We start from the raw sequence: 23,161 nt of genomic DNA, 5'->3' as shown, positions 1-23,161 counted from the left end.
TTTTACATTTTGACAGATACTAAAAATCACTTTTCATCCAGTTTTTTATCTAAAGAAGCTGTCTGAATACCCAGAGCCAAATTGGGAGAACCCCCTTTTCTGTGCTTAAGAGGGATGGGTCCATCCTTGACAACACCTGTTGGAGGGGCTCCTACTACACTGTGCATTCCTCCTTAAGAACATACCTGCTATGTGACTGGAGCAGGAGGAAAACGTTTAGTTATCAGATAAGTGTTTCCGAGGTGGAACATTAATGTAGCCTGGATGTTCCTGAAGACTGAGCATTTGTTGTTGAGAGTTTGTCCCTGGGGGACTATTTTCTTTTCCCCCTGACTTTCTCAATGAGTTATGATTATGTTAGACTTTATATAATAGAAAATTCAAAATAACTAAGCTTAATATAAACATTTATTTCCCTGTCATACAAAGGAACTTTGAGTGTAAGCAGTCTAGGACTGAGCTGGTGGCTCCATGGTCAGCAGGAATCCAGGCTCCTTCCGTCTGTCTTCATTATCATTCTAGCACTGATTTTCATCCTCAAGATCACTTCATAGTCCAAAATGGCTACCAGGGTCCAGTCATCATGTCTATGTCCCAGGAAGCATGGAGGAGGAAGGGGAAGGGCAAAAGGTACATGCTTCCCAGCCGAGTCAGGGCTCTTTATAAAGTCTTGCATACACATACAGGACCCACAAACTGCTGTGCACGTTGTACACTGGACAAATTTAAGACAATGCTGTTCACATCACCAACATCATAGGTTTGTGTATTTATTTACAAGTACTTTCTAGCAGATGACAATGAGGTGTCTTGTAACAAAAGCAGTATATTAGGTTAATTTTCTGACAGTGTTTTGAGGAATAGGTGTCTTTTACTAATTCAGACAAAGGCACTGTCTGGGCCACAGGTGGCTGTGCCTCAACTACACTACAGCTCTTCATCTGTACCTGCCCTCTCTATCACTCTGGGCTGCAGTAAGGGCCCAGAATGCAGCATTTAGCTGGGTTTCTCCAACCAGAATAAAAATTCCATTGCTAAGAAGGCTGTGGAGAGCACAGCTGGCAGCCTGCCACACCGTGTCAATCTGACGGCACATCTGCTCGAGTGACCAGCTCACTAAAGCAGCTGGGATGGAGTGTTAGAGTTTTAAGTAGTCTCCTGTCCAGGCCACTTTTTTCTCAAGCAAGGAAATGTTCACATCCGCATGTATATTCCCAACCTCACTCTGCAGGGCATGTAACTTACAGAAGAGTCATCTGAACTGCAAACACAATTTCTAAGTGAAAACTCCTGGGTCAGCTTCACCATGATGAAGTAAGTAACAATTTATAAGAGATAAGGTAGCAACTCCTTTCAGCTAGCACAGAAATTAAAAAATGATTGTGCTCAAAAGTTCAAGTTCATAATCATCAACTCTTACCCTGAAAGTGGCTGTGGATTCCCATGTTTCTTTGCCTGCACCATGTACTTTCTTACTTCCATGCCTTTGCTCATGCTCTTTTCTCCCTAGATGTGTCCCCATCCCACCATCTCTGCCTGGTAAACTCTTAATCATACTTTAAAACCCTGCCTAGTGACCCCTCCTCTGAAACCTTTATGGCAGACTTAACACCTCCCACCTTTACACACTGCTCTCCCATCTGCATACATATATTATTGCATCCATCACTACAAGGGTGTTCTCTCTTCACCTGTCTGTTCCTACAAGAGCATGAGCTCCTGCAGGAACAGAGCTGTGCCTGCAAAGAAGCCAGCTTATAGCCACATGCAGTGTCTGCTGAACGACCCTCTGGTGCAAAAACAAATTTATACTTCCTTTTCCAAGGTTCAAGCCAAACCTCTCACTTACTTTAAAGGAAACAAATGAGTTCTTGATACTTCACAGACCACATTCAAGTTACAAGAAAAGATTTCACTTGAGCTTTTAGTGTCAATCTTAAAATTAATTGCATGTTTGAAAACTTGTATTTTTGTCCCAAGCATAACAGAACTATATTCAGTTAAATAAAACTGATGTTGCTTTTAACAGTGCCAGGGAACTAAGCACCTACTTTGTTTGACCTCCCATATTTGAAATTGACTTTGTCAGTCAGACCAGAAAGATGAAAGAAAATAAACTAATAAATCAATTCACTTGCATATTTGTCCTTTCAGACAATTTACATTAGTCTTTTAAAGATAAGGTCACCATATTGTTAAACTAACTTCAACTTAAAGTCATTCCCTATTTTTTCCCGAGTTTCATAAGTATATGTCCAGAACTTGACTTCAAAATAGAATTTGGGGACTTAAGCTACACAGAAGCTCATTTCTTACCAGTGCAGCCAATTGTTCATCAGGATTCCCTGGAAGCTCAGCCTTACAACTGCATGACCACTGCCCTCCAGTTTTACTGTGTTTAAAAAAGAAATCAGGCTGGATCACAACAAAACTACATTTTCCTTACTAGGCAAGCTAATCTAGGCATTTTTTCAGGAAAGATACTGTGACTCCTTAAAATACTTTCATTCAGAAAGGTTCTACTCCAGTTCTTCCAGCAAAGTATTTAATTAGCATTCTGGAAAAGTGCATTACAACAAAACAGACCAGAACAACTTAAGTAGAAAACACATTTCTGGGACTTGAGAAGTAGATCTCTTCAGCTCTAATTTCAGTGCCAGCATAACAACGTGGGCACTCGCACTTGTATTGCTTTGAACTTCTCCTAGTGTCTCCTAAATGTTGATATTTTGATGTGGGTAGAATATTTCCTACACCAGCAGGAGCTAACCACATGGAAGAGATCAATATAGCTTTCCTTGGAAGTGCAAAGGCTTAACAAACAGAATTCCTCTCCCTAATGCTGAGAATGTAACTTTTCGGGACCAATAGAAAAGCAGAGCAGGGATCTCTACGGACAGGTGTTGGCAAAACGCTTGTGGCCAAAGAGGCCCTTCACCTTGTGCTTCCTCCATCCTCCCAAGTCACATCCTCAATGAGGACATCTGGGGAAGATGGCAGATGTTCCCAGACCACAGAGGCCCACGCCACGCGCCTTCTTGCTTACTGCCTGTTCATGCACTCGAGCTGCAGCAGGGCCCCAAGGCTTCATGAGCTGGTGGGACGGGCTCTCTGAGAGCCTACCCAGATAAGGGATTTAGGGGAAGGGGAAGGAGCACACATCAGCAGAGCTCCTGCTTTGAGCCAGGCAGTCTTCATGAACAACCCATGAGGTCAGCATTATGATCCCATTTTATAGGTGAGGCCACAGGTGCTCAAAGAGTGGTGCAGTGACTTGCCCAGAGCCCCTCAGCTGGTAAATGGGGGAACTAGATTTGAACTACCTGAAAAGTAGAGGCCCCCATATTGTAAACTCCAGATATTCTAGTGCTTAAAGTTAGAGACAGGCAGAGTTGCCATCTTGGGGTCCCATGGGTTCTCTGGGAAAGCCAGGCTGGCTCCTCAAATGTAAGGTGGGCCACTGTTCTTCCCCAAACTCAGGTCTTTGCATTTCACCTAATATGTAATGAGACTAGGAGATAATGAGTTGTCTTGCCTCTAAGGACCCAGTGGTGAGGTATGCCCTCCAGCACACCACCATCCCAGAATCAGGCTACAGGGGCTGTCTCCTCAATCGGTAGGTCTTGCTGGGTAAAGAATCAGAACTCAACGGTTTTCACAGCTGAGGGGCAGCGTGCAGGCTGGAGAGGCCTGTGGCCATGGCTGCCCCCAACTTCTGATGGTGTGGTGGGGGGTGCATCCCTACATGCTCCCAGTGCGCCTGGAATCCTGACAGCACCTGCTCCACCCCTCTCTTCAGGTATCCTTGTCTGGGCTACCTATAGACCCATCCCCACCCTTCACCTCATAATCACTGCAGAGCACCCCCCCTTCTCAAAGGAAGCACCATTTTGATGTGTCATTACAGATGAGTTTTGCTAATCTCTGTCTTTTTTGTAAACGGAGCCTGCACTCCGGCCAGCACTGCAGTGGGACCACCCCTGTTGCCGTGTGTAGTTACAGAAGGTCCACTGTCAGCTTGAGGCATCTGCTGTGTGAGCGCGCCACCCAGGCGCTGGAAGGGCGCATAGGCCCCTCCTAGTTCTCAGCCTCTACAGAAGGTGGTATGAACATTCCGGTCTGTGACCCTTGGCAAGCATGTGGACATGTATAGATTGCATACACAGAGTGAATTGCTGAGTCATAGTGTTTGTGTTTGTCCAGTTTAATCGATTCTGCCAAATAGTTTTCGGAGTGACTATATGAAAGGTTCCAGTTGTATTTTGAGTTCCTCCATGACAGTGGAGGTGGGACCCTCCACCTACTCTGCTCCCTTAAGGGTCAGTGTCTCACTTGAGTCTTCCAGTGGCGGGCCTGACCCCGCAGCCTCCCAGTGTCACAGGAGTGGCTGCAGTGATGCCAAGTGCCCTGTGAGGTGCTGTGCTGGCAGCCCCGGAGGGACAGAAGAAGACTGCCCTCTAGCTGGAGGAGGAATGATGGGAATGGCCGGCAGGGTGGGGACTGGGAAGGCACAGCAATGCCCAGCTTGTTGCCCAGCTCTGTGAAGTCCTCCTGCCCTGGGCACATGGCTATGTGCTGGCAGCAAGCAGCCCTCTGCCTGGTGGAGGTCCTGAGAGTAGGGGGACGACATTCAGGCTGAAGCTGGCACGAATCCCGGCGACGCAGAGGCGGTTCCCTAAGCCTCAGCCACGGTCTTTGTCAGGATGGGCTTGGCTCAGTGCTGGGTTCTCTGGTTTGTCACCCCCTTTTATGAACAGGGCACAGTAGGGATTTCAGACTGAAAAGGACATGATCCCCAGCTTCGAGAAGCACAGTTTCATCTACAGAGAAATCCTCCCCCAGGGAACGAAGCATAAGGAACAGGTGGGCTGGGAGGGATGCAGGGCCTGGGCGGCGGCCACCTAACCAGTTAGGGGCTCAGTGAGTTGAGTGGCACCAAGTGCTCAGAGCAGTGCCCCCCACTGCTGGTGCACCAGCTGCAGGGCCAGGGCGCTCCCGGAAGAGGGGTTGCTGGCTCTGAAGGAGGAAGAGCAGCGTTTGGCCAGGGAAGTGGAGGGTGTCCTGGGCTTCAGAAGGCTGTTTGCAGGGGACAGAGAAGCTTCCTGGTGTGGCTTCGGTCTACAGAGTGGGTGCCTCAGGTGTCTGGCTGAGCTCAGAGTGTCTTGCAGCTTGTGAGACGAGACGTGTGGGACCTCTCAGGGTCCCCCCAGGAGGAGAGAGTCGGGGTAGGTGGCAGAGCCTTCTTCAGGCTCAGAGGCATGGGTTGGTCCCCTCAGCAGGTCCTAGCCAGAGGACAGCCTTCTGTGGGGGGCCAATCTGCAGAAAGAGGGGTTCTGGGGGTGTCAGCTCACCCAGCAGCTTGGAGATGGTGTTTCTCTTTGCCTTTCTTGATCCTGTGGAAGGGCCACAGCCACCACCACCCCCATGTCGGGCCCACATATTTATTCAAGAGCTGTTGATGGGACCCCAGCATCTGCCGAGACTGGGCTCAGTGCTCATGGAAACACCTTGGGGAGCAAGACAGACAGCCTGCTGTGCAGTTTATAGACCGGTCTAGAGCAGGGGTTCCCAAAGTCGGAGCCCAGACCAGCCATGGCACACCTGGGAACTTGTAAGAAGTGCAAAATCTCCAGCCCCACCCAGGCCATTTGAATCAGAAACCAGTTTAATAAGCCCACCAGGTGACTCAAATGTGCCCCAAAGTTGAACTACTATCAACACGTGGGTTCTTAATGGAAGGCAGCTCCTGTCAGAGGACATGTGGCAGGGTCTGGAGACAAGCATGGCTGTCACAGCTGGGCGAGAAGGCACTACCCACATCCAGTGGGCAGAGGCCGCGGTGCACAGGGCCACCTTCATGGCAGATTAGCTGCTCCCAGCGCCAGTTGTGCCCCCAAGCAGTTTGGGTTGAGGACAGGGAGCCAGTGGTTCTGCCTCGCCCTGGGTGGTGCTGGGCCCCTAATTATCATGTTCTGGTTCCCTGGTTTAGATGGGACTTGAACACTGATCGTTTTAACCCTGTCTCTGGGCCAGTGTGACTCAGTTTGGGGTGTCACGTGCAGAGGAGGTAACCCAGCCACACACACATCCGATGGCCAGAGCTGGTAGCTCCTGGGGTGGGTGAGGGACAGCAGCCTACAGCCTGCACCGCCTACCCTGCAGCCCCGAGAGCTCACAGCTCTGCTTCTCTAACTGCTCTCCAGGAGGTGATCCAAGGGCCAGAACTCAGAGCCCACGGGGCAGGTCAAAGCACCAGGATCACTCTGCCCAGAAGAGGGAAAGTCAGGCATCTATATCCCAGAGGGAAGTGGTGAGGGTGCTCTCAGCCTCTCCTAGTGGAAGTCAGGCAAGGAGGTGGTTTGTTAAGTTCACTTGGGAGGTTAGAAGAGGTTGGCGCCCTTTCGTTGTCCATTATGATTGCAGCTCCCTTGTCACTGTGCAAAATTTGCCTCCTTTGCTCCTGTTGCCTACACTGATCGCACGGTTACTGGCAGAGTGCCTTGCTGTGCCAGCCATCACACAGGGGGTAGGGTGGTGCAGGACAGACCCAGTCCCTGCCTTCCCCAGCTGCAGACCTCACATCTATCATTCCTGCTCTGGGCCAGCCCTGCTTTCTGCCCTCTGCCTCTTCCCAGACATCCCCCACTTGCCCCACAGTCCCTGAGCCTGGTCCTGCCTTCAGATACCAAGAGGCTAGTAGCTGGCTCTGGTACATCTTCTCATGATGCTTTCTCCTCCGGTTGGGTCCCAACTACACTGCACCCCACAGACCGACCCCCACTGGCCCTCCAAGGCGACCACATCCATATTCATGCACATGTTTCTGAACATGAGCCTTTGGTGGGCTCTGTCCCTAGGAATGGGGACAAGGAGGAGCCAGAGGACAAGGCTGTGCCTGGGTCTTCCGGCCGGGTACTGTTTGCAGGAACCAATAAGCTCTTTCTAACTCTTCTGAGAAAAAAGACAGGGGAGTCAGATAGTAGGGGTTAAAATAGCTGATATAAATATAGAGACAGCAAGTAGGTTAGTAGTGGCTTAGGGCCAGAGCCAGGGCCAGGTGGGGGAGGGGGCCACATGGGGGTGGTAGCTGAAGCATTTGGGTTTCTCTTTGTGATGATGAAAATGTTCCAAAACTGTGCTCCCTGTGAATATACTAAAAGCCATTGGGTTGTAACTTGAAATGGGTGCACTGTATGGTATGTATGTGATGGTATCTCAGTAAAGCTGCCTAAAAATACAGTTGAGATGCATAGCCATGCTTGAGCTGCCTAACACTCCCTCACCCCAAATTGAACACCAGAGTGAACCCTCCTTTGCCTCTCATTAACCTTCTGAGGACAGGCTCTTCTCAGGGAGACAGCCAGGACTGTGCTGGGACCCTAGCCTTCTCCTGAGCCCACTCTGGGGAGGGAGTCAAAGGTGGACAGAAGCTTCTCAGAAGCCTCAAGCAGAAGGTCCTTCAGAGAAACCTGAGGCCTCAGTAATGCAGCCCCCAGCCCAGAGCTGTGTGGACACCAACACTGGTTCATATTTTCCAAACTGATTAATGGATTTCATAGCTCATGGTTTTTATCTTTCTGTTTTCTAATTTTTCTATGCTATGTCCGTATTATATTTTTAGGTCAAAAGCACATAAAATCAGGGGTTCAGTGGAGGATGAGTTGGGGATTTGATGTCTCTGGCCCAGGGTCAGACCTGGTGGCTCAGGGTCAGTCAGGCCTGGTGACCCAGGGTCAGGCCTGCTGGGTGTCTTGGCAGCTGACAGACTCTCCCCACTCTTGCAGGAGTCATGTGGCTGGAAATTCTCCTCACCTCAGTGCTGGGCTTTGTCATCTACTGGTTTGTCTCCCGGGACAAGGAGGAAACATTGCCTCTTGAAGATGGGTGGTGGGGGCCTGGGCCAAGGCCCCCAACTCAAGAGGATGAGAGCATCCGCCCTTTCAAAGTGGAGGCGTCAGATGAGGAGATCAACGTGAGACATCTTTCCCAGCAGGACTGAGCAGGGGGCAGGCGGGGAGGCCCCTTCTGTGGTTTCTGGGAGATGGGTTGGGCTTTAGGCTGCGCTGGGGTCAGGGAAGGTCAGCGAGGGCTGGGGATGGCCAGGGTGCCTCTTAGGAGTGTTTTTCAGTCTGCTCCTCTCACTGGGCAGGCTCAGGTTGCTCCAGATCAGTGTGCCCAGCTTGCCCACTCTGCCTACCCACTTCCTTCCTGCCTTGGCCTCCCGCTTTCCCCTACCCAAGGCCCAGCAGTGCCCAGGCAGTGTCAACTGGACCAGAGGTGCATCAGAGGTCACAGAAAGCAGTTGTTTCCACCTCCTTTGTGCCCCACCTGAAACCTGGGGAGTGAGCCTTGTGGAGACCACGAGCATGTTCTCATCAGAGCCGGGGCAGAGATCCTGGGTGAAAAGCAGGGCCATGGTGACAGCAAGTGCAGGAGTATAGAGGACCTGCTATGGGGCCAGTGTTGGGAAAGCACCTATTGTATGTCAGCCACTCATGGTCACAGAGAGTCCCCACAGTCGTCGCTGAGTGAGAGCCGTTGTTTCCATCTCACAGATGCAGAAAGAGGGCTCAGAGAAGCAAAGCAGTTGATCCAGGGTGACTGAGGTCATAGGAGGATTTGGACTCAGACCTCCCTCGCCTGCACAGGGCTGGCATCAGGAAGGACCTGCTGGGGGGTGCTTACCTGAGAGCTAGGCTTGAGCAGTGTGAGGAGGGTGGGAGAGACCTCTACCCTTTCCTGCTCTCATTCTGTGGGTATAGAAGCATCTGGTATGTGCTGGGTGCTGAGAAGAAGAGGGGTTCTTCCCTCAAACAGCCTGTAGTCCACAAAAATGTCACAAAAGTTCTGAGGAGGAAGGGATGAGAAAGCAGAACCTGGGCTGCATCCGGGAGAAGGCTGAGGCTCCCTTTCTGTTTCAGACAGACAGCCTTGAGGACAATTCCCATGTGGGTTCTCAGACCCAGAGTCTTAAGATTCCTGAAATCTGGGAGAGAGGTGCTTGGGAGGGCCCTCTGGGAGGGAGTCCCCTACTCCCTAGGGGAGTACGCCCATTAGCCTTCTCGCTTGTGGCCACACATCAAAGTCAGCAAAACACAACCCTGGGGACAAATGCTTTCTGCCACTGAGTTTTGTGCAGCCCCTTGTGCTAAGAATAGTTTTCAGATCTCTAAACAGTTGGAAAAAATCAAAAGAATATCCCATGACCTGTGACAATTAGATGCCATTCAAATCTCAGTGTCCATAAATAAAGTTTGGTTGGAACACAGCTGCACCCGTTCAGGCCATATGGTCTATGACTGCATCCACACTGCAGTTTGAAAAGCCTAAAGTAGTCCTCTCTGGCCTTTACAAAAAGGGCCCCACCGTATGTAAGCCCAGACAAATTAAAGATGTATGTCCTTCATACATGTAAAAGCTGAAACATGAGCAGTAAAGGGGAAAGAGAAAGCAAGGAGCATGTGCTTTGGAAACAGCTCCCTAGGAAACAGCCTGGCCTCCAGGGTGAGTGCAAAGGGGCAGGCAGGTGACCCCTCACCCTGGCAGGTTGGCCTGCCTCTGCCTGGCTGCACCCCTGCCCTCTGGAAACAGGCCCGCTTTTGTGCACTGCCCCCGCCACCCCACATCCCACATTTCACTCCAGGACTTACACCAGAGGATCAAGAAGGCCCGGATAACCCCACCTTTGGAGGACAGCCACTTCCACTATGGTTTCAACTCCAACTATCTGAAGAAAATCATCTCCTACTGGCAGAATGAATTTGACTGGAAGAAGCAGGTGGAGATTCTCAACAGATACCCTCACTTCAAGACTAAGATTGAAGGTATGTTTCCCCAACACCAGCACTGACGAAGCACCCACTGCATGTCAGCTACTCATGATCTCACGCAGTCCGTGCAGCATGAGGATCATTGTTCAGGGGACAGATGTCATAGGGATGGCCTTCTTAGACACTGGATGTGACTCAGACCCAGAATCCAATCACTGGCCATTGAGATCAATTTATAAGGCATGACACTACCAGGATTCAGAAGTAATGCAAAATCCCAACTAACTCAATGGTCTTAAGAGCTAGACAGGAAAGCATATCCTTAATTTAAAAACCAAAGAAAGGTAGTATCCAGTCCAGTGATAGAACAGTCTCTGAGAGGAGGGAGAGCTCCACCCCTGCTTGAGGTCTTGGCATCTGTAGTGTCACAACTATTTAAGGGTCATCAGCCTGTCAGTCAGGGGCCTAAGAAAAACTGTCCTGTCTGTGTGCAGCTCTAGACCTCATGTCCCACAGGGTGTCACACAGCTTCACCAGGAAGAGAAGGTATCTCTCAAAATGTTCTTGGGAAGGTAACCTCAAGATCGTTTGGGATGAGGTAGTAGTTTCCTTAGGAGAAAAGCATTTTCCCCCAGTTTTTTATTGAGAAATAATTGACACACATCACTCTGTAAGTAAGGCATCCAGCATGAAAGTTTGATTCACACACATCATGAGATGATTCCCACAACAGGATCAGCTCACACCCAGCATCTCATAGAGACACAATAAAAAGAAAAGAAAGTAGAAAGAAAAAAACTCTCCTTGTGAGCAGAACTCTAGGATTCACTCTTTTAACAAGTTCCCTGCACGTCACACAGGAGTGTGGGCTCCAGTCACTGAGCTGGGCATTACAGCCTCATGCTTATTCATCTTCTACCCTTGACTGCCTTCCTCCAGTTCTCCCTCGCCCACCCTCCACCTCTACTAGCCATAAGTCTGATCTCTTTTTCTATGAGTTTGGTCGTGTTTTTTTAGATTCCACATATAAGTGAGAGAATACGGTATTTGTCTTTTTCTAACTTATTTCACTTAACATAATATCCTCTCTGTCCATCTATGTTGTCACAAATGGTAGGATTTCCTCATCTGTTATTGCTGAATAATCCATTCATCCATCAGTGGACACTTAAATTGTTTCCTTGTCTTGACTACCATAAATAATGCTGCAGTGAACATGGGGGTGCAGACATTCTTTCAAGTTAGTGTTTTCATTCCCTTCAGATAAACACCCAGAAGTGGCTTATATGGTAATTCTATTTTTTTGGTGGGGGGGGATCCTGCATACTGTTTTGATAGTGGCTGCACCAATTATATTCCCGATAGCACACAAATACTCTCTTTCTCCACATCCTGGCCAACATTTGTTGTGTCTTGTCTTTTTGATAATAGTCATTCTAACAGGTATGAGGTGACATGGCATCGTGACTCTGATTTGTGACATTTCCCTAATGACCAGTGATGTGGGGCATCTTTGCATGTACCTGTTGGCCTTTCATGTATCACCTCTGGAAAAATGTCTATATTAGCCCCTTATCAGATAAATGGTTTGCAAACACTTTTTCCTATTCCATAATTCTCTTTTTATTTTGTTGATGATGTCCTTTGCTGTGCAGAAGCTTTTCAGTTTGATGTTGTCCCCTTGTTTATTTTTTGTTTCTTGTGCTTTAGGTGTCATAGCCAAGAAATCATTACCAAGATTTATGCCCAGGAGCATAAATGTTTTTGTCTAAGAGTTTCATGGTTTCAGGTTTTACATTTAAGTCTTTAATCCATTTTGAGTTACTTTTTGTGAGTGATATAAGATACGGGTTTAGTTTCATTCTCTGACATGTGAATATCCATTTATTCCAACACCATTTATTGAAGAGACTGTATTTTCTCTTGGGTATTCTTGGCTCCCTTATCAAATATTAGTTGACGTATATGCTTGAATTTATTTCTGGGCTCTCGATTCTGTTCCATTGGTCTGTTTGTCTGTTGGAAAAGCATTTTTAACCCCAGAAAGATTTAGAATCAAATATAGAAATGCTTAAGAAAATCAAAATCATACTATTTTTAAAATTTATGTATTTTTTACCATTTTAACTATTGTTAAGAGTACATTGCTAAATGTAGTGCTACAATTCAGTGGCACTAAGTACATTTACACTGTTTGCAACCATCACCATCATCTATCTTCAGAACGTTTTTATTTTGCAAAACTGAAGTTCTACCCATTAAACAGTAACTCCCCATTCCCACCTCTCCTGAACCTCTGGAAATCACCATTCTACTTTCTGTCTCTATGAATCTAAGTATGATTTCTGTATCTAAATACATCATAGGAGTGCAATCATATAGTATTTGTCTTTTTGTGACTGGCTTATTGTACTGAGCATAATGTCCTCAGGATTCATCCATGTTGTAGCAAATACCAGAATTTCCTTCCTTTTTAAGGCTGAACAATATCCCATTGTATGGGAATGGTGTATTTTATTTATCCATTCATCCAGTAGTGAGCGCTTGGGTTGCTTCAGCCTTTCAGTATGTTTAAAACCAGAGGCAAGGGCACTAAAGGGCTGTTTGCCTCCTGAATGCTGTGAGCTTGGGAAAGCCTCACCCTAAGGCCCATCTGGGGAGCCTAAGGACACTGAATGTTCATAACACACGACCTCTCTCAGGTACCAGTGTCCCAAAACTGAGTTTGTCAGAGACTGCAGACCCACACGTGGTTCAGTCACATCCCCTGGCTGGTGTGCCAGCTGATCTGTCCCTAGAGGGCACATTCCTCCTGGGGGACTGTCCCTGTGGGTCTCAGTCCTCCTGCTGGCCAGGGTTCCGAGGCCGTCTGCCCAGTCTCCACAGTGCCGAGCTGGTCACTCCACCCCCAGCCCGGCTCCACAAGCCATTAACACAGCCTTGCTCCTGCTTACTCTACATTTGCTGCCTCCTTCTCCCTCACATTTTTTTGGACCTTTTCAGGGTCCTGTCTGCACTGCACTGACCCCTGAGGTCCAGATTGCTCAAGACTCAACTACTGACACCCTCTTGTTCTGCCCTCATCCCCATTGGCCTCATTCCTGGGCCTGCCTGCTCCTGTCACTCCTCTGTTCTGTGGTGAGCTTCTGGCTCTCACCCATGTCCTGGGCCTCCCACTGCAGCCTAGTCTCTGTTCTCAGACAGAGTGTGCAGGGCCTTCAGAGGCCTCGGGCAGGCCCAACCCATCATCTGAGAGCCCTTGAGGTCCAGGGCCAGAACCCTGCTCTCCATACTCTCAGTCTGTCCCTTTCTCCTTCACTTCTGGCCACTGTTCTACCTCAGGCTCTGGCTCACCACCAGCCAAGCCCAGTGCTGCCTTCTGAGCCCCACTCAGAACCTCCTTGATTCTGACCCAGCAGCTTGGGCGTGGAGCCTCCTGCCAGCACCACATACTTACAGGGGAACCAGGAGACCATTTCCTCCTCAAAGTAGGGTGGCCTTATAGGGAAAATTAGGAAGTATGGGCTCTTAAAATTTTTCTTAATTTTCAAAATTCAAATTTTAAAATTCATAAACTACAGAAGAACACACAGTGAAAAGAAAGTCTCCCTCCGGGCCCTCCCCTGTGTCCCACCAGGGAGCATATGCTACTCTTAAGGACACCCTCCCAGGGATAACCCAAGCACCCACAGCCATGTGTGTGTGCCTGCTGTTTTCCTAAATTCAAACTCAAAAGTTAACATGATAGAATTTGAATAAAAAATAATTACATCCTGCAGTGCTTACCAAAGGAGGTAAGATTACCTCCTAAAATAAACTTCAGAATAGGAGTAAATTTGGCAACACAGAAGGACACCCAGGATATATTAAGTGAAAAAAAAATAAGGTCGAAAATAGAATGTATGCAGGGTTCTATTTTTGTTAAAAGAAAGTTGTGTTCTCTAAGTATTTTTAAAAAAGAGTCTAAACTGTCACAGTCAAGAGGAGCCTAGGCAACATGACTACTACATGGAATGTGGTCCCTGGATGGGGTCCAGGAAGCCAGAAAGGACTTTGGGCAAAAACTAAGGATATCTGAGCAATTCTCCATTGTCAATATTATTTAGCCTTTAAAAAGGAAATCCTGCAATGTGTGACAACATGGCTAAAGTGTGAGAACATTACACTCAGTGAAATAAGCAAGGACAAATACTGCATAATTCCACTTATTTGAGGTATGGAAATTGTCAAGCTCACAGAAGCAGAGAGTAGAATGGTGGTTGCTGAGGGGTGGCAGGTGGGGGAAGCCGGGAATTGGTTCAGTGTGTGGACCGTCTGCTATGCAGGACAATTAAGTTCTGGAGATCCACTGTCCAACAACGTACCTATAGACAAGACTGTATTACACATTGGAAATTTTGTGAAGAGGATAAGTCTCATGTTAAATGTTCTTACCACTATAAAATTTGAAAACTTTTTTAAAAAACTTAAGGAACAGTGAATTAAACATGGGCTTCAGTTATTAATGTATTAGTATTGACTCATATGTTGTAACAAATGTATCTTACTAAAGTTAACCTTAAAGCTGTCAGTTATTGTACCAACAAAAATGGGTGTGTTCCAGGAACAGCACAGAACAGCAATTTAGGATGAGCAAAGTACAGCAAAGCCACAAGCCCAGCCAGAGAACAGGGGAGAGGAGGCTCCTCTATAGAGGAAGGGGTAGGGGCTGTTTTAAGCAAAAAGCCCATTGGAGGAAACTGGGAGTCCTCCATGTCATGGCTGCTCATTGGCTGAGTTTTGACAGTCTTTCAGTGGCTGGGCCATTGCCAGGCTATTGCTGAGTGAGGCAGAAACTCTTCCCACCTCCTACTGGGCAGTAAAGAAGCCAAAATAGTTTGTGTTGTAAGGTGTCTGCCTTCCTTTGGGGTCAGCAACTGACTAGGAGTTGTGGACATGAGAGCTGCCCTGCAGGCCTCCTGATGCCATGGCAGTGAGGTTCTCTTTTATCAGTTCCCACACTAACGTAAGATCATAGGGGAAGCAGTGCCGGTATATGGGAACTTATGTACTACCTTTGCTGTTTTTCTCTAAATCTATAATTGTTCCAAAATAACAAATTTGTTTTTAAATTATTAGGATGGACATCACAATGTTCTCTTGAAATAGTGATTTTTTTTCCCTTTTAATCTGTTTTCTACAGTAAACATGTATTATTTGTATAATAGGTTAACAGCAGACCAGAACTTAAGCTAGACCATACTGTCAACTTTGGCCCTCAGGTGTAGCAGCAGCCCTGGCCATGTTTGCCGTAAATGCCCAGGTGCTACCCAGGCCACTGCACCAGGAAGGGGTTGCTCCCAGAGGGACTGGTATCCATTCCTGCCCTTGGCTAGTATGATGTTCTGAGTGCCCAACACTCTACCTGAAACAATTTCTCCACTTAAAAAAAATGTTAACATTTAGTATATGTCCATTGTTGAAGAATTAGAAAGTATATATAACACAAAAAAGAATAATTCACTGGAAATTCTATTGCTCAGAACTTTTTCATTTTTGCAGTTTATCCTTCCAGACTTTAAAATTCATATACACACACTATAAACATATGCATACATATGATTGTTCACAGAAATTGGATCATACAATGGATATGGCTTGGTAATTTGGTTTCACCACCTAGCAATATATGTACGGAAATGTTTTCTGTGTTAAGTAAATATACGTCTATTCTGTAGCAAATAACTGTGTTGTATTACAGGACACTGTTAAACTATAATCTATTTCATTTTCTATTGCTGGATATATAGGGCTTTTGTCCCCCCATGTTTTGAATTATTACAAATATTCATGGAGTGCCACCATGAGCCAGGGATTGTTCTGGGCTGTGGGAACAACAGAGCTGGCCCCACAGAGCCTACATTCATTGTGAAAGGGGCATAGTCAGGGGACCTCCTGCAGGTCTAAGGGCTGGGCCGGAGTGCCATGTAGCCTGTAGTGGCACTTACTGCTGTGATGGGGCCATAGGGCCAGGGGATGGTGGGGCCAGGGGGTGGGAGGCCCCCTGCTGGCTCTGCCAGGTGCCCTGATGTATGATGAGACTTCAGCCTCCAAGCCTCGGGACCTTCTCCCCTTCCCCACACTGACTGCTGTGTCCCCAGGGCTGGACATCCACTTCATCCATGTGAAGCCCCCTCAGCAGCCCCGTGGCTGCACCCCAAAGCCCCTGCTGATGGTGCACGGCTGGCCTGGCTCCTTCTACGAGTTTTATAAGATCATTCCATTCCTGACTGAGCCCAAGAACCACGGACTGAATGATAAACACGTTTTTGAAGTCATCTGCCCTTCCATTCCTGGCTATGGCTTCTCAGAGGCCTCCTCCAAGAAGGGTAAGGGCCCTCCTCAGAGGCTGGGACAGCTTCTTTCAGAGCCTGGGGGGTTGTGGAAGGAGGTGCCTGGAACCCCAGAGCATCTTTGTTATGCCAAAGGGCGAGGGCCTAGCCAAGGAGCAGTCCCCACTGTTGGGACCAGGGCCTTCGACTCGTGCTCTCAGGCTTCTCTGCTGGGCAGCCCTATATCCAGGCACTGCACTGTTTAAGCCAGCAAAGCCACCAGCCTGGCCCACGGAAGCCTGTGGAGGCTGGTATGAGTCCAGCACACACCTCACAGTCCCTCTCCACCACGCCGCACACTGGTCCTCTCCCACGAGCTGCTGACATCTCAGCCTGGGGCCAGAGGTGGAAGGGACTTCACAGGAGACCACAGGACCCAGGGAGTGACCTCCCAAAGATGCTGTTCTCTTTTCCCCTTCATAACCAGGCTTGAACTCAGTGGCCACCGCCAGGATCTTTTATAAGTTGATGCTGCGACTGGGCTTCCGGGAATTCTATATTCAAGGCGGGGACTGGGGTTCCTTGATCTGCACCAACATAGCCCAGCTGGTGCCCAGGTGAGAGTGACCCTCAGGTGTGTGTGTGCGTACCCTCTACGAAGTGGATATCTGTGCAGGCAGGGCAGGGTCACCCAGGCAGGATGTTTGAAGCCCCAGGGGAGAGAAGGGGGTGGGGTCCCCATCATCTGGCTGTGCCTGGAGCTCTTTGACAGGGGCCCTGCCTCCACGTGTGCCACACAGCACTGGTGACTCTGCTTCAGGTGTGTGGGCAGAGGGCCACTTAGAGGAGGGGAAGTCAGAGAGTGGCCCTTTCTGACAGGCCAAGTCCTGGGAGAGGCCTGACCAGAGCTTTCTAGAGACTCTTGTGTTTTCCCCCCAACCCCATCCTCCCTGTCACTTAGCAACCCAGATGGGCAGAGGCTGAAGGGGAGGAGCTGTGTTCCTCAGCCCCATGGCCTCCACCTCCACGTCACCCTCCCTACCTGACTGACGCCAGCCCTGCCTCACATGGCCCCTCTCTCTGCCTTCAGCCATGTGAAAGGCCTGCACTTGAACATGGCTTTCGTTATACGAAATTTCTACATCCTGACCCTTGCCTTGGGACGGCATTTCCCAAGGCTTTTTGGCTTCACCAAGAGGGACGTGGAGCTGCTGTACCCCGTCAAGGAGAAGATTTTCTACAGCACACTGAGGGAGAGCGGCTACATGCACATCCAGTGCACCAAGCCAGACACCGTGGGTGAGTGCTGGGGCCTCTCCACTGCGGGGAGTGGGGGATGGGGTGCACCCATTCTGGTCAGCAAGGCTCCCACTGGGGAAGCCTACCCACCCTCAGGAACACTGCCTGCAGGAGCTCTTGGACCCTTACATGCATTTCTCTGTAGAAGTAACTTAGTGCATAGTCATCCAAACCCAAATGACTCCATTCAGCTGATTCAATATTTATAGTGACCCTCGACCCTTGATCCCTCCACTCCAAGCCTAAATCCTACAGTAAGAAGCAGAGGGACAGGGAGGAGGAAACCTGGGGGCTTGGCAGCTTTGGGACTGAGTGGAGTGTAGGAGAACCCCAGCGCCTTGGAAGGGAGTTCCCCACAAGCACTGATGGGGAACCAGAAACCATTCCTGATTCCAGGGCCTGTTAAAGGATCTTTTTAAAAGAAAAAATAAAATCATGCAAATATAAATATAAAATGAACCTGTGTCAGAGGTTTCGACTTATTAACTGAAATACAATTCTTTGATGCCCAGACCCAGGGACCCTTCAGTTTGAAGTATGCTACCCGTACAGCATAGGAACCCCATGAAGCACTGGGTCAGCACTGTGTCCCACCACCGCGCCCAGACCCCCTTCTTCCGGGCAGCAGGGTCCCTAGTCCCAGGCCTGAGCTCCTCCCTTGTTTCCTTCCACACCAGGCTGTGCTCTGAATGACTCTCCTATGGGACTGGCTGCCTATATTCTAGAGAAGTTTTCCACCTGGACCAATGCAGAGTTCCGAAATCTGGAGGATGGAGGCTTAGAGAGGTGAGACCCCATCCACCCCTGTAGTCAGCCCCGTCCTGTCAGCCCCCTTGCTCACTCATCCTTCCCCTGTTCCCCAGCCTCATCTCTGACTGCTCTGTCTGGGTGGGATGGTCAGCAAGTTCCATCTGTTGTTGGATGACCCACACATCCTCACCCTGTGACTAGCATAGCCTCAGTTTCTAGGTGAGGAGACTGAGACACAGAGAGGTCTGCTGATTGGCTCCAAGCTTCACAGTGGAGTGGTCAAGAGCAGAATGGAGGGCTGGAGACCATCTGCTCTGATTGACAGACACTCCTGGGATTAGGAAGTCCATAGAGCAGGAAGCACCCCTTTATTGCCAAAAGGCAGCAGGAGCAAGGCCTCTACCTCCTGACCTGGCAGCCTGGCCTCCTGGCCACCTGACCACATACACTGTGGACACTAATCTTGGAAGTAGCTGCAGCAACTGGGGAGCCTTTTAGGCTGCAGCCTCTGTGGCTCAATACTCCCAGGCCCCTGGCCCAATGCAGGCTTCATCAGGTCAGCCCTGACCTGTCTTCTCCAGGCCCATCATTTCTTTATTCCTTTATTCCAGTGACATACAGACCACCTGTCACAGTGCTGGGGTAGGGAGTAGTGATATAGACTGCACCCCACCTAGCTACAGAACAGTCAGGCACATAGTAGATACTCAATAAATATTTATGGATAAATGAGTTCTAAAGATACATGTAAAGGACTGTGCGAGTCCAGAAAAAGGAGGTTTTGCTGTGTCTATGGGGCAGGGAAAGGGAATGACAGAGAGAATCTGTTTGAGGCAGCAGAGGTGGAGGTTGGTCGGGTAGAGGATGAGCCGGGCAGCATCAGAGAGGAAGTGCAAACCCAGGGGGCACATCCATGGACACTCAGGTGGACAGCTGGAGGCCATGGAGGGCTCCGGGGACTCTAGGGTGACAGAGCCCAGCACCAGGATGGGGAGAGAGACAGACAGGCAGACAGGGCCAGGACACTTGCCCAGGCTCCAACAGTGAGAGCCAAGTGACTGCTTCCTCCTGGAATGTGGGGCCCTGCGGCCTGGGTGGGGTCCACCTGCTTCCCAGTCCCAGGCTGGAAAAAAAGGGGTATCCCATGCCCAGTGGGAGGTCTCTGCAGGGTCCCCATGGCTCCCTCCAGGATGACACAAGTCTGGCAAGCTAGGGCCTGGTGAATAAAAGTGCTTCAGGAGCTGCCAGCCCTGCTGCTACTGGTGCCTGGCCAGAGCAGGTCCAGGGAATCCAAAGGCTACTTGGAGAGCAGGTTCTGCCTAGGGACTGGCAGGGCCAGGCCCAGCCAGGGTTTAGGGGACAGCTGGCCTATACTTAGGTCCCAGGGGTAGGCTCCCACATTTGCGCAGCATTTGCAGCATCCTACTCACCTCCTAGATACCCAGCAGTGATCAGCCCAAACTCTCTGCACTCCCACCCTCACCCCTCCACCTGCTGTTTCCCACCTGGGTTGAACCTCTGGGAGCAGGTGGAGGAGGGAGTAAGCTGCCAGCACCGAGGGTGATTGCGGAAACCAGCATAGCCAGCCTCATACAGGTCAGCACTCTGCACTGCCTGTCATCCTGGCAGCTGGTGACCCTGGGCCAAGCCTGTCTGTGGCCGGGGGCCTGGCACATGCTTGGAGCCTGAAAGTGGCAGCTCCTGTTTGCTATACAAATATCCCTGGCTGACAGTGGCCTTCCGGTTCTGCTTTCCCAGGAAGTTCTCCCTGGATGATCTGCTGACCAACATCATGCTCTACTGGACAACAGGTACCATCACCTCCTCCCAGCGCTTCTACAAGGAGAACATGGGTCAGAACTTCTTGGCCATCCAGCATGAACGGTGAGCCACCTGAGCAGCAGCTTCTGAGGAGCGGCTCCAAGACAGAGTTTTAGGGGCAGGGTGTGATCAGGACCTGGTCTTAAACTAAAGGGAGATTGTTTGATGGTGGAAAAGTACAGCCTTGCCTGTGGTGTGCACAGGAGTAATTTGCGATTTTTACAGAGATCAGGACTATTCAGAGAAACCTTTTAAAGTCAGCTCATGGAGTTGACTGGCCCCCAGACACCTCTCTGGACCTCTCCCAGGAACAAGAGGCTGGCCTGGGCTGCCCGGATAGTTCTGGGGTTCCCTCCTGCCCTTTCTAAATCTTATAAGGAAACACTCAGGTGGCAGCCAAGGGAAAAGAACCAGAGAGGGCATTTAGAGACTTTCCCATCACACTGTGGCTGTGTTCTCCAGCCTGGGCTGCCCTTCCAGGGAGGAGGCCCTTAGTGGGTTGGAATTGAGGGGGAAGAAGGATGAAAGCTCTGGGTCTTTCTCTTCATGGCTCCATGTGGGTGGACAACCTGACCCACCCCAGGCCCAAGGCCCCTGCTGTGGGGTGCAGGTGCAGGCGCAGCTCTCAGTGGAGTCTGTCCCTTCCAGGATGAAGGTCCACGTGCCCACAGGCTTTGCTGCCTTCCCTTGTGAGTTACTACACGTCCCAGAAAAATGGTTGAAGGTCAAGTACCGGAAACTCATCTCCTATTCATACATGCCCCGTGGGGGACACTTCGCTGCCCTTGAGGAGCCGGAGCTGCTTGCCCGGGACATCTGCAAGTTTGTGGGGCTCCTGGAGCGGCAGTGAGCACGGGTCCAGCTCCCTCGCTGATACCTGCCCTTTTATCCAAAGTCCCAGTGCCTTTGCCCGCTCCCGTGGCAGCAGGCTGACGGGAAGACCCCCTTCTCCCCACAGCCTGGCTTTGCGAATAAAGGGCTTTATTTTTGAAAGCAGCTGGAACCCAGACACTGGTGCCCCAACGCCGTGGGGGCGTCCTCCCCGCAGAACCACCTTCCGGGCTGGGGAAGAGGGCCCGCGGGCTCAAGGTGCCCTACGTGCGTCCCGGCACCGGGTTGAGGCTGGAGGCAGGTCCGCGGAGGCAGGCCCACCGCGCCAAAAGGGCCTCGGGGAGAGAAAAGGAGCCAGCTGCCTGCTCTCAGCGTGGTGCCAGGCCCACCCCAGCCCAGCTTCCGCCCCCCACGCCCCACCGCTGCCCCAACCCCAACCCTCCTGCATCTGGCTCCAGCTGAGCCCTGCCTCTCCACGCCCGGTCCAGACCCTCCCATTACGCGGCCCCGCCCCACCCCAGACCCCAGCTGCACACCCCAGGCTCTGCCAGTTCTCTGGCTCCGCGCTGACCCTGAGCACAGCACCTGCCTCCACCTGGGGCAGGTAAGAGTCAAGGGCTGAAGTCGGAGCCCCACGCACGGCCCTGAAGAGGCAGGCGAGGCTGCATCCCTCAGGTCTGGATGAATGGGCACTTTATTAGTGGTCCTCACTGCTCCTGCCTACCGCAGGGTGACTCTGACCCAGCCAAGTGTCATTGGAAACATGATACAGGAACAACCAGTGAGGATGTGGAGGGGTGTGTGTAGTTGCTGCTTCCTGTTCCCCCAAGCTCAATCCTGGGGCAGGGGGTGGGGGAGTGCAGGGTGAATGGCTTAATTTGGGGCAGGGGCACTGGAATGAACCTGGACCCCATCTGGGGCCCATCTTAGGTTAGCCATGTGTTCCTAGAGAGGGCTGGACTACACTTGGGGCTCAGGAGAAGGGAGGTCTTCCCCTCCTTAAAGGTGTGCAGGGGCACTGTTCCAACACCTGGTCTTGCTAAAAGTCACTGGGAACTTCATGCCAACCACAGAGGTTGAGCAGGAGAGGGAATTGGAAATATGCAAGTAGGAGCCAGAGCTGCCCCTGCTCCCGTCACTGTTGTTGTGACTGGAAAAGACCACCCCCGGATGGAAGTCCTTCTCCCCCACCAATCTCAGCCAAGGGCTATATCGCTTCTCTGGTTCCATCTTTTCGGAGCAGTTGTGCTTAACATAGATGGAAAGTCCTGAACTTGACAGAGGTCAAAATCAAGCTTCTTCTCCACCTGTGTCTCCTCTGGTCCTAGCATCGCCGCCCTCAGACCTCCTGGTAGGCAGCCGCCTCACTGTCTGCAGGGGTCTGGGCCAGGCACTGCCCCAGGACAGCCCCACTGATGTTGTGGATGGCACCATAGGTCTGCTGCTGCAGGGATAGGGCTGTTCTCTCCGAGGACAAGCTGTTTAAAATCCGGGGCACGTAGGGCTGCCAGCAAATGGGCGCATTAGTGCTTGGGTGGGGTGGGCATGAGATTCTGTATCCCATTCTCCCCTTCAGCCTCTCCTCACTGGAGGACACACCATGCTCAAAAAGGACACATAAAGAAATAACGGCATCAACTCAGAACATCACCCCATAAAATATGTCAACTGCAGAATTTCCTAGCAACCAGAGCAAAACAGAAAACACAGTTAAATGGTTCTCATGGTCACAGAGAAGGAAGCATATCTATCTCTCAAAGGAGACAAAACTTTTCCTGGCATTGGAGTCTAGGAGCCTTCCTCTTCATATGGGCAACAGGCCTCTCTACATAGGGCAGGCCTCGAGTGTAGTCAGTGGGACCTCCGTGGAGCTGAGCGAGTCTATGTAGGTTGTTTCCTCCCAAGCCCAGGCCCCAGCTGCCCACTGGACAGAGCCCTCCTCTGTTCCTCCCCAGACCCAGGCTGAGGAGGAGGGATGTACACCCTCCACCTGCCTGATTCCTCCCTTGTCTAGCAGGCATGGTCACAGGTGTGCCCAAGGCTAATGCATCTTTCTGAGAATCTTCTCTGGGGCTGGTCCAAGGACAGACACTGATGAGAGTGCCTGACACCTGGGAGGCAGCCACTGGGAAGCAGGCTGCTGACGGGATTGGCCACTGTCCTTGCCCCGGCTCTGTCAGGAAGGCTGGCGGCCCAGCTCTGGGATCCCATGGCTCTGTTTCCTTTCCCAGCACCCCTTGGGGCAGGTCCCTGGAATCTGGAAGGAGGGAGAACCAGAAAGGAGAGGCATCCTGGTATCTTTCTAATATGGTGCCCTCCTCCAAAGCAGCTGCAGTGTTTATTTGCAGAATTTAAAGGGGCACTAGTTTGACATTCTGC

General features: G+C 50.4%; 2 protein-coding genes across 15 annotated transcripts in view; one reads left to right on the top strand and one right to left on the bottom strand.

The window, feature by feature from the left end:
* Positions 1–20,947, top strand: part of EPHX1 (epoxide hydrolase 1) — a 31,601-nt gene extending 10,654 nt beyond the window's left edge. For 3 of the 6 annotated variants that reach the window (XM_017679344.3, XM_037008872.2, XM_073216647.1), the window contains exons 2-9: positions 7,785–7,972; positions 9,644–9,824; positions 15,911–16,138; positions 16,569–16,698; positions 17,172–17,380; positions 18,058–18,166; positions 19,889–20,014; positions 20,600–20,947. In XM_017679344.3, coding sequence (XP_017534833.3) covers positions 7,785–7,972; positions 9,644–9,824; positions 15,911–16,138; positions 16,569–16,698; positions 17,172–17,380; positions 18,058–18,166; positions 19,889–20,014; positions 20,600–20,801 — 1,373 coding nt within the window. In that variant the 3' untranslated portion in view covers positions 20,802–20,947. Of the gene's footprint in view, positions 1–1,289; positions 1,315–7,784; positions 7,973–9,643; positions 9,825–15,910; positions 16,139–16,568; positions 16,699–17,171; positions 17,381–18,057; positions 18,167–19,888; positions 20,015–20,599 lie in introns of those variants that run through there. The other 3 variants (XM_017679425.3, XM_017679502.3, XM_037008873.2) reach the window with 3 other exon arrangements.
* A 511-nt stretch (positions 20,948–21,458) lies between these two features.
* The window catches only part of TMEM63A (transmembrane protein 63A), a 29,576-nt gene continuing 27,873 nt past the window's right edge, over positions 21,459–23,161 (bottom strand). For 7 of the 9 annotated variants that reach the window (XM_073216644.1, XM_073216643.1, XM_073216641.1 and 4 more), the window contains one exon: positions 21,459–22,286. In XM_073216644.1, the coding sequence (XP_073072745.1) occupies positions 22,122–22,286 (165 nt within the window). In that variant the 3' untranslated portion in view covers positions 21,459–22,121. Of the gene's footprint in view, positions 22,287–22,776; positions 23,040–23,161 lie in introns of all 9 variants that reach the window. The other 2 variants (XR_012122739.1, XR_012122740.1) reach the window with 2 other exon arrangements.

Source organism: Manis javanica, chromosome 11 (genome assembly GCF_040802235.1).
Source record: "Manis javanica isolate MJ-LG chromosome 11, MJ_LKY, whole genome shotgun sequence".
Taxonomy (NCBI): domain Eukaryota; kingdom Metazoa; phylum Chordata; class Mammalia; order Pholidota; family Manidae; genus Manis; species Manis javanica.
Note: the sequence above shows the minus strand (reverse complement) of the source record. Positions and strands in the feature narration are given on the sequence as shown.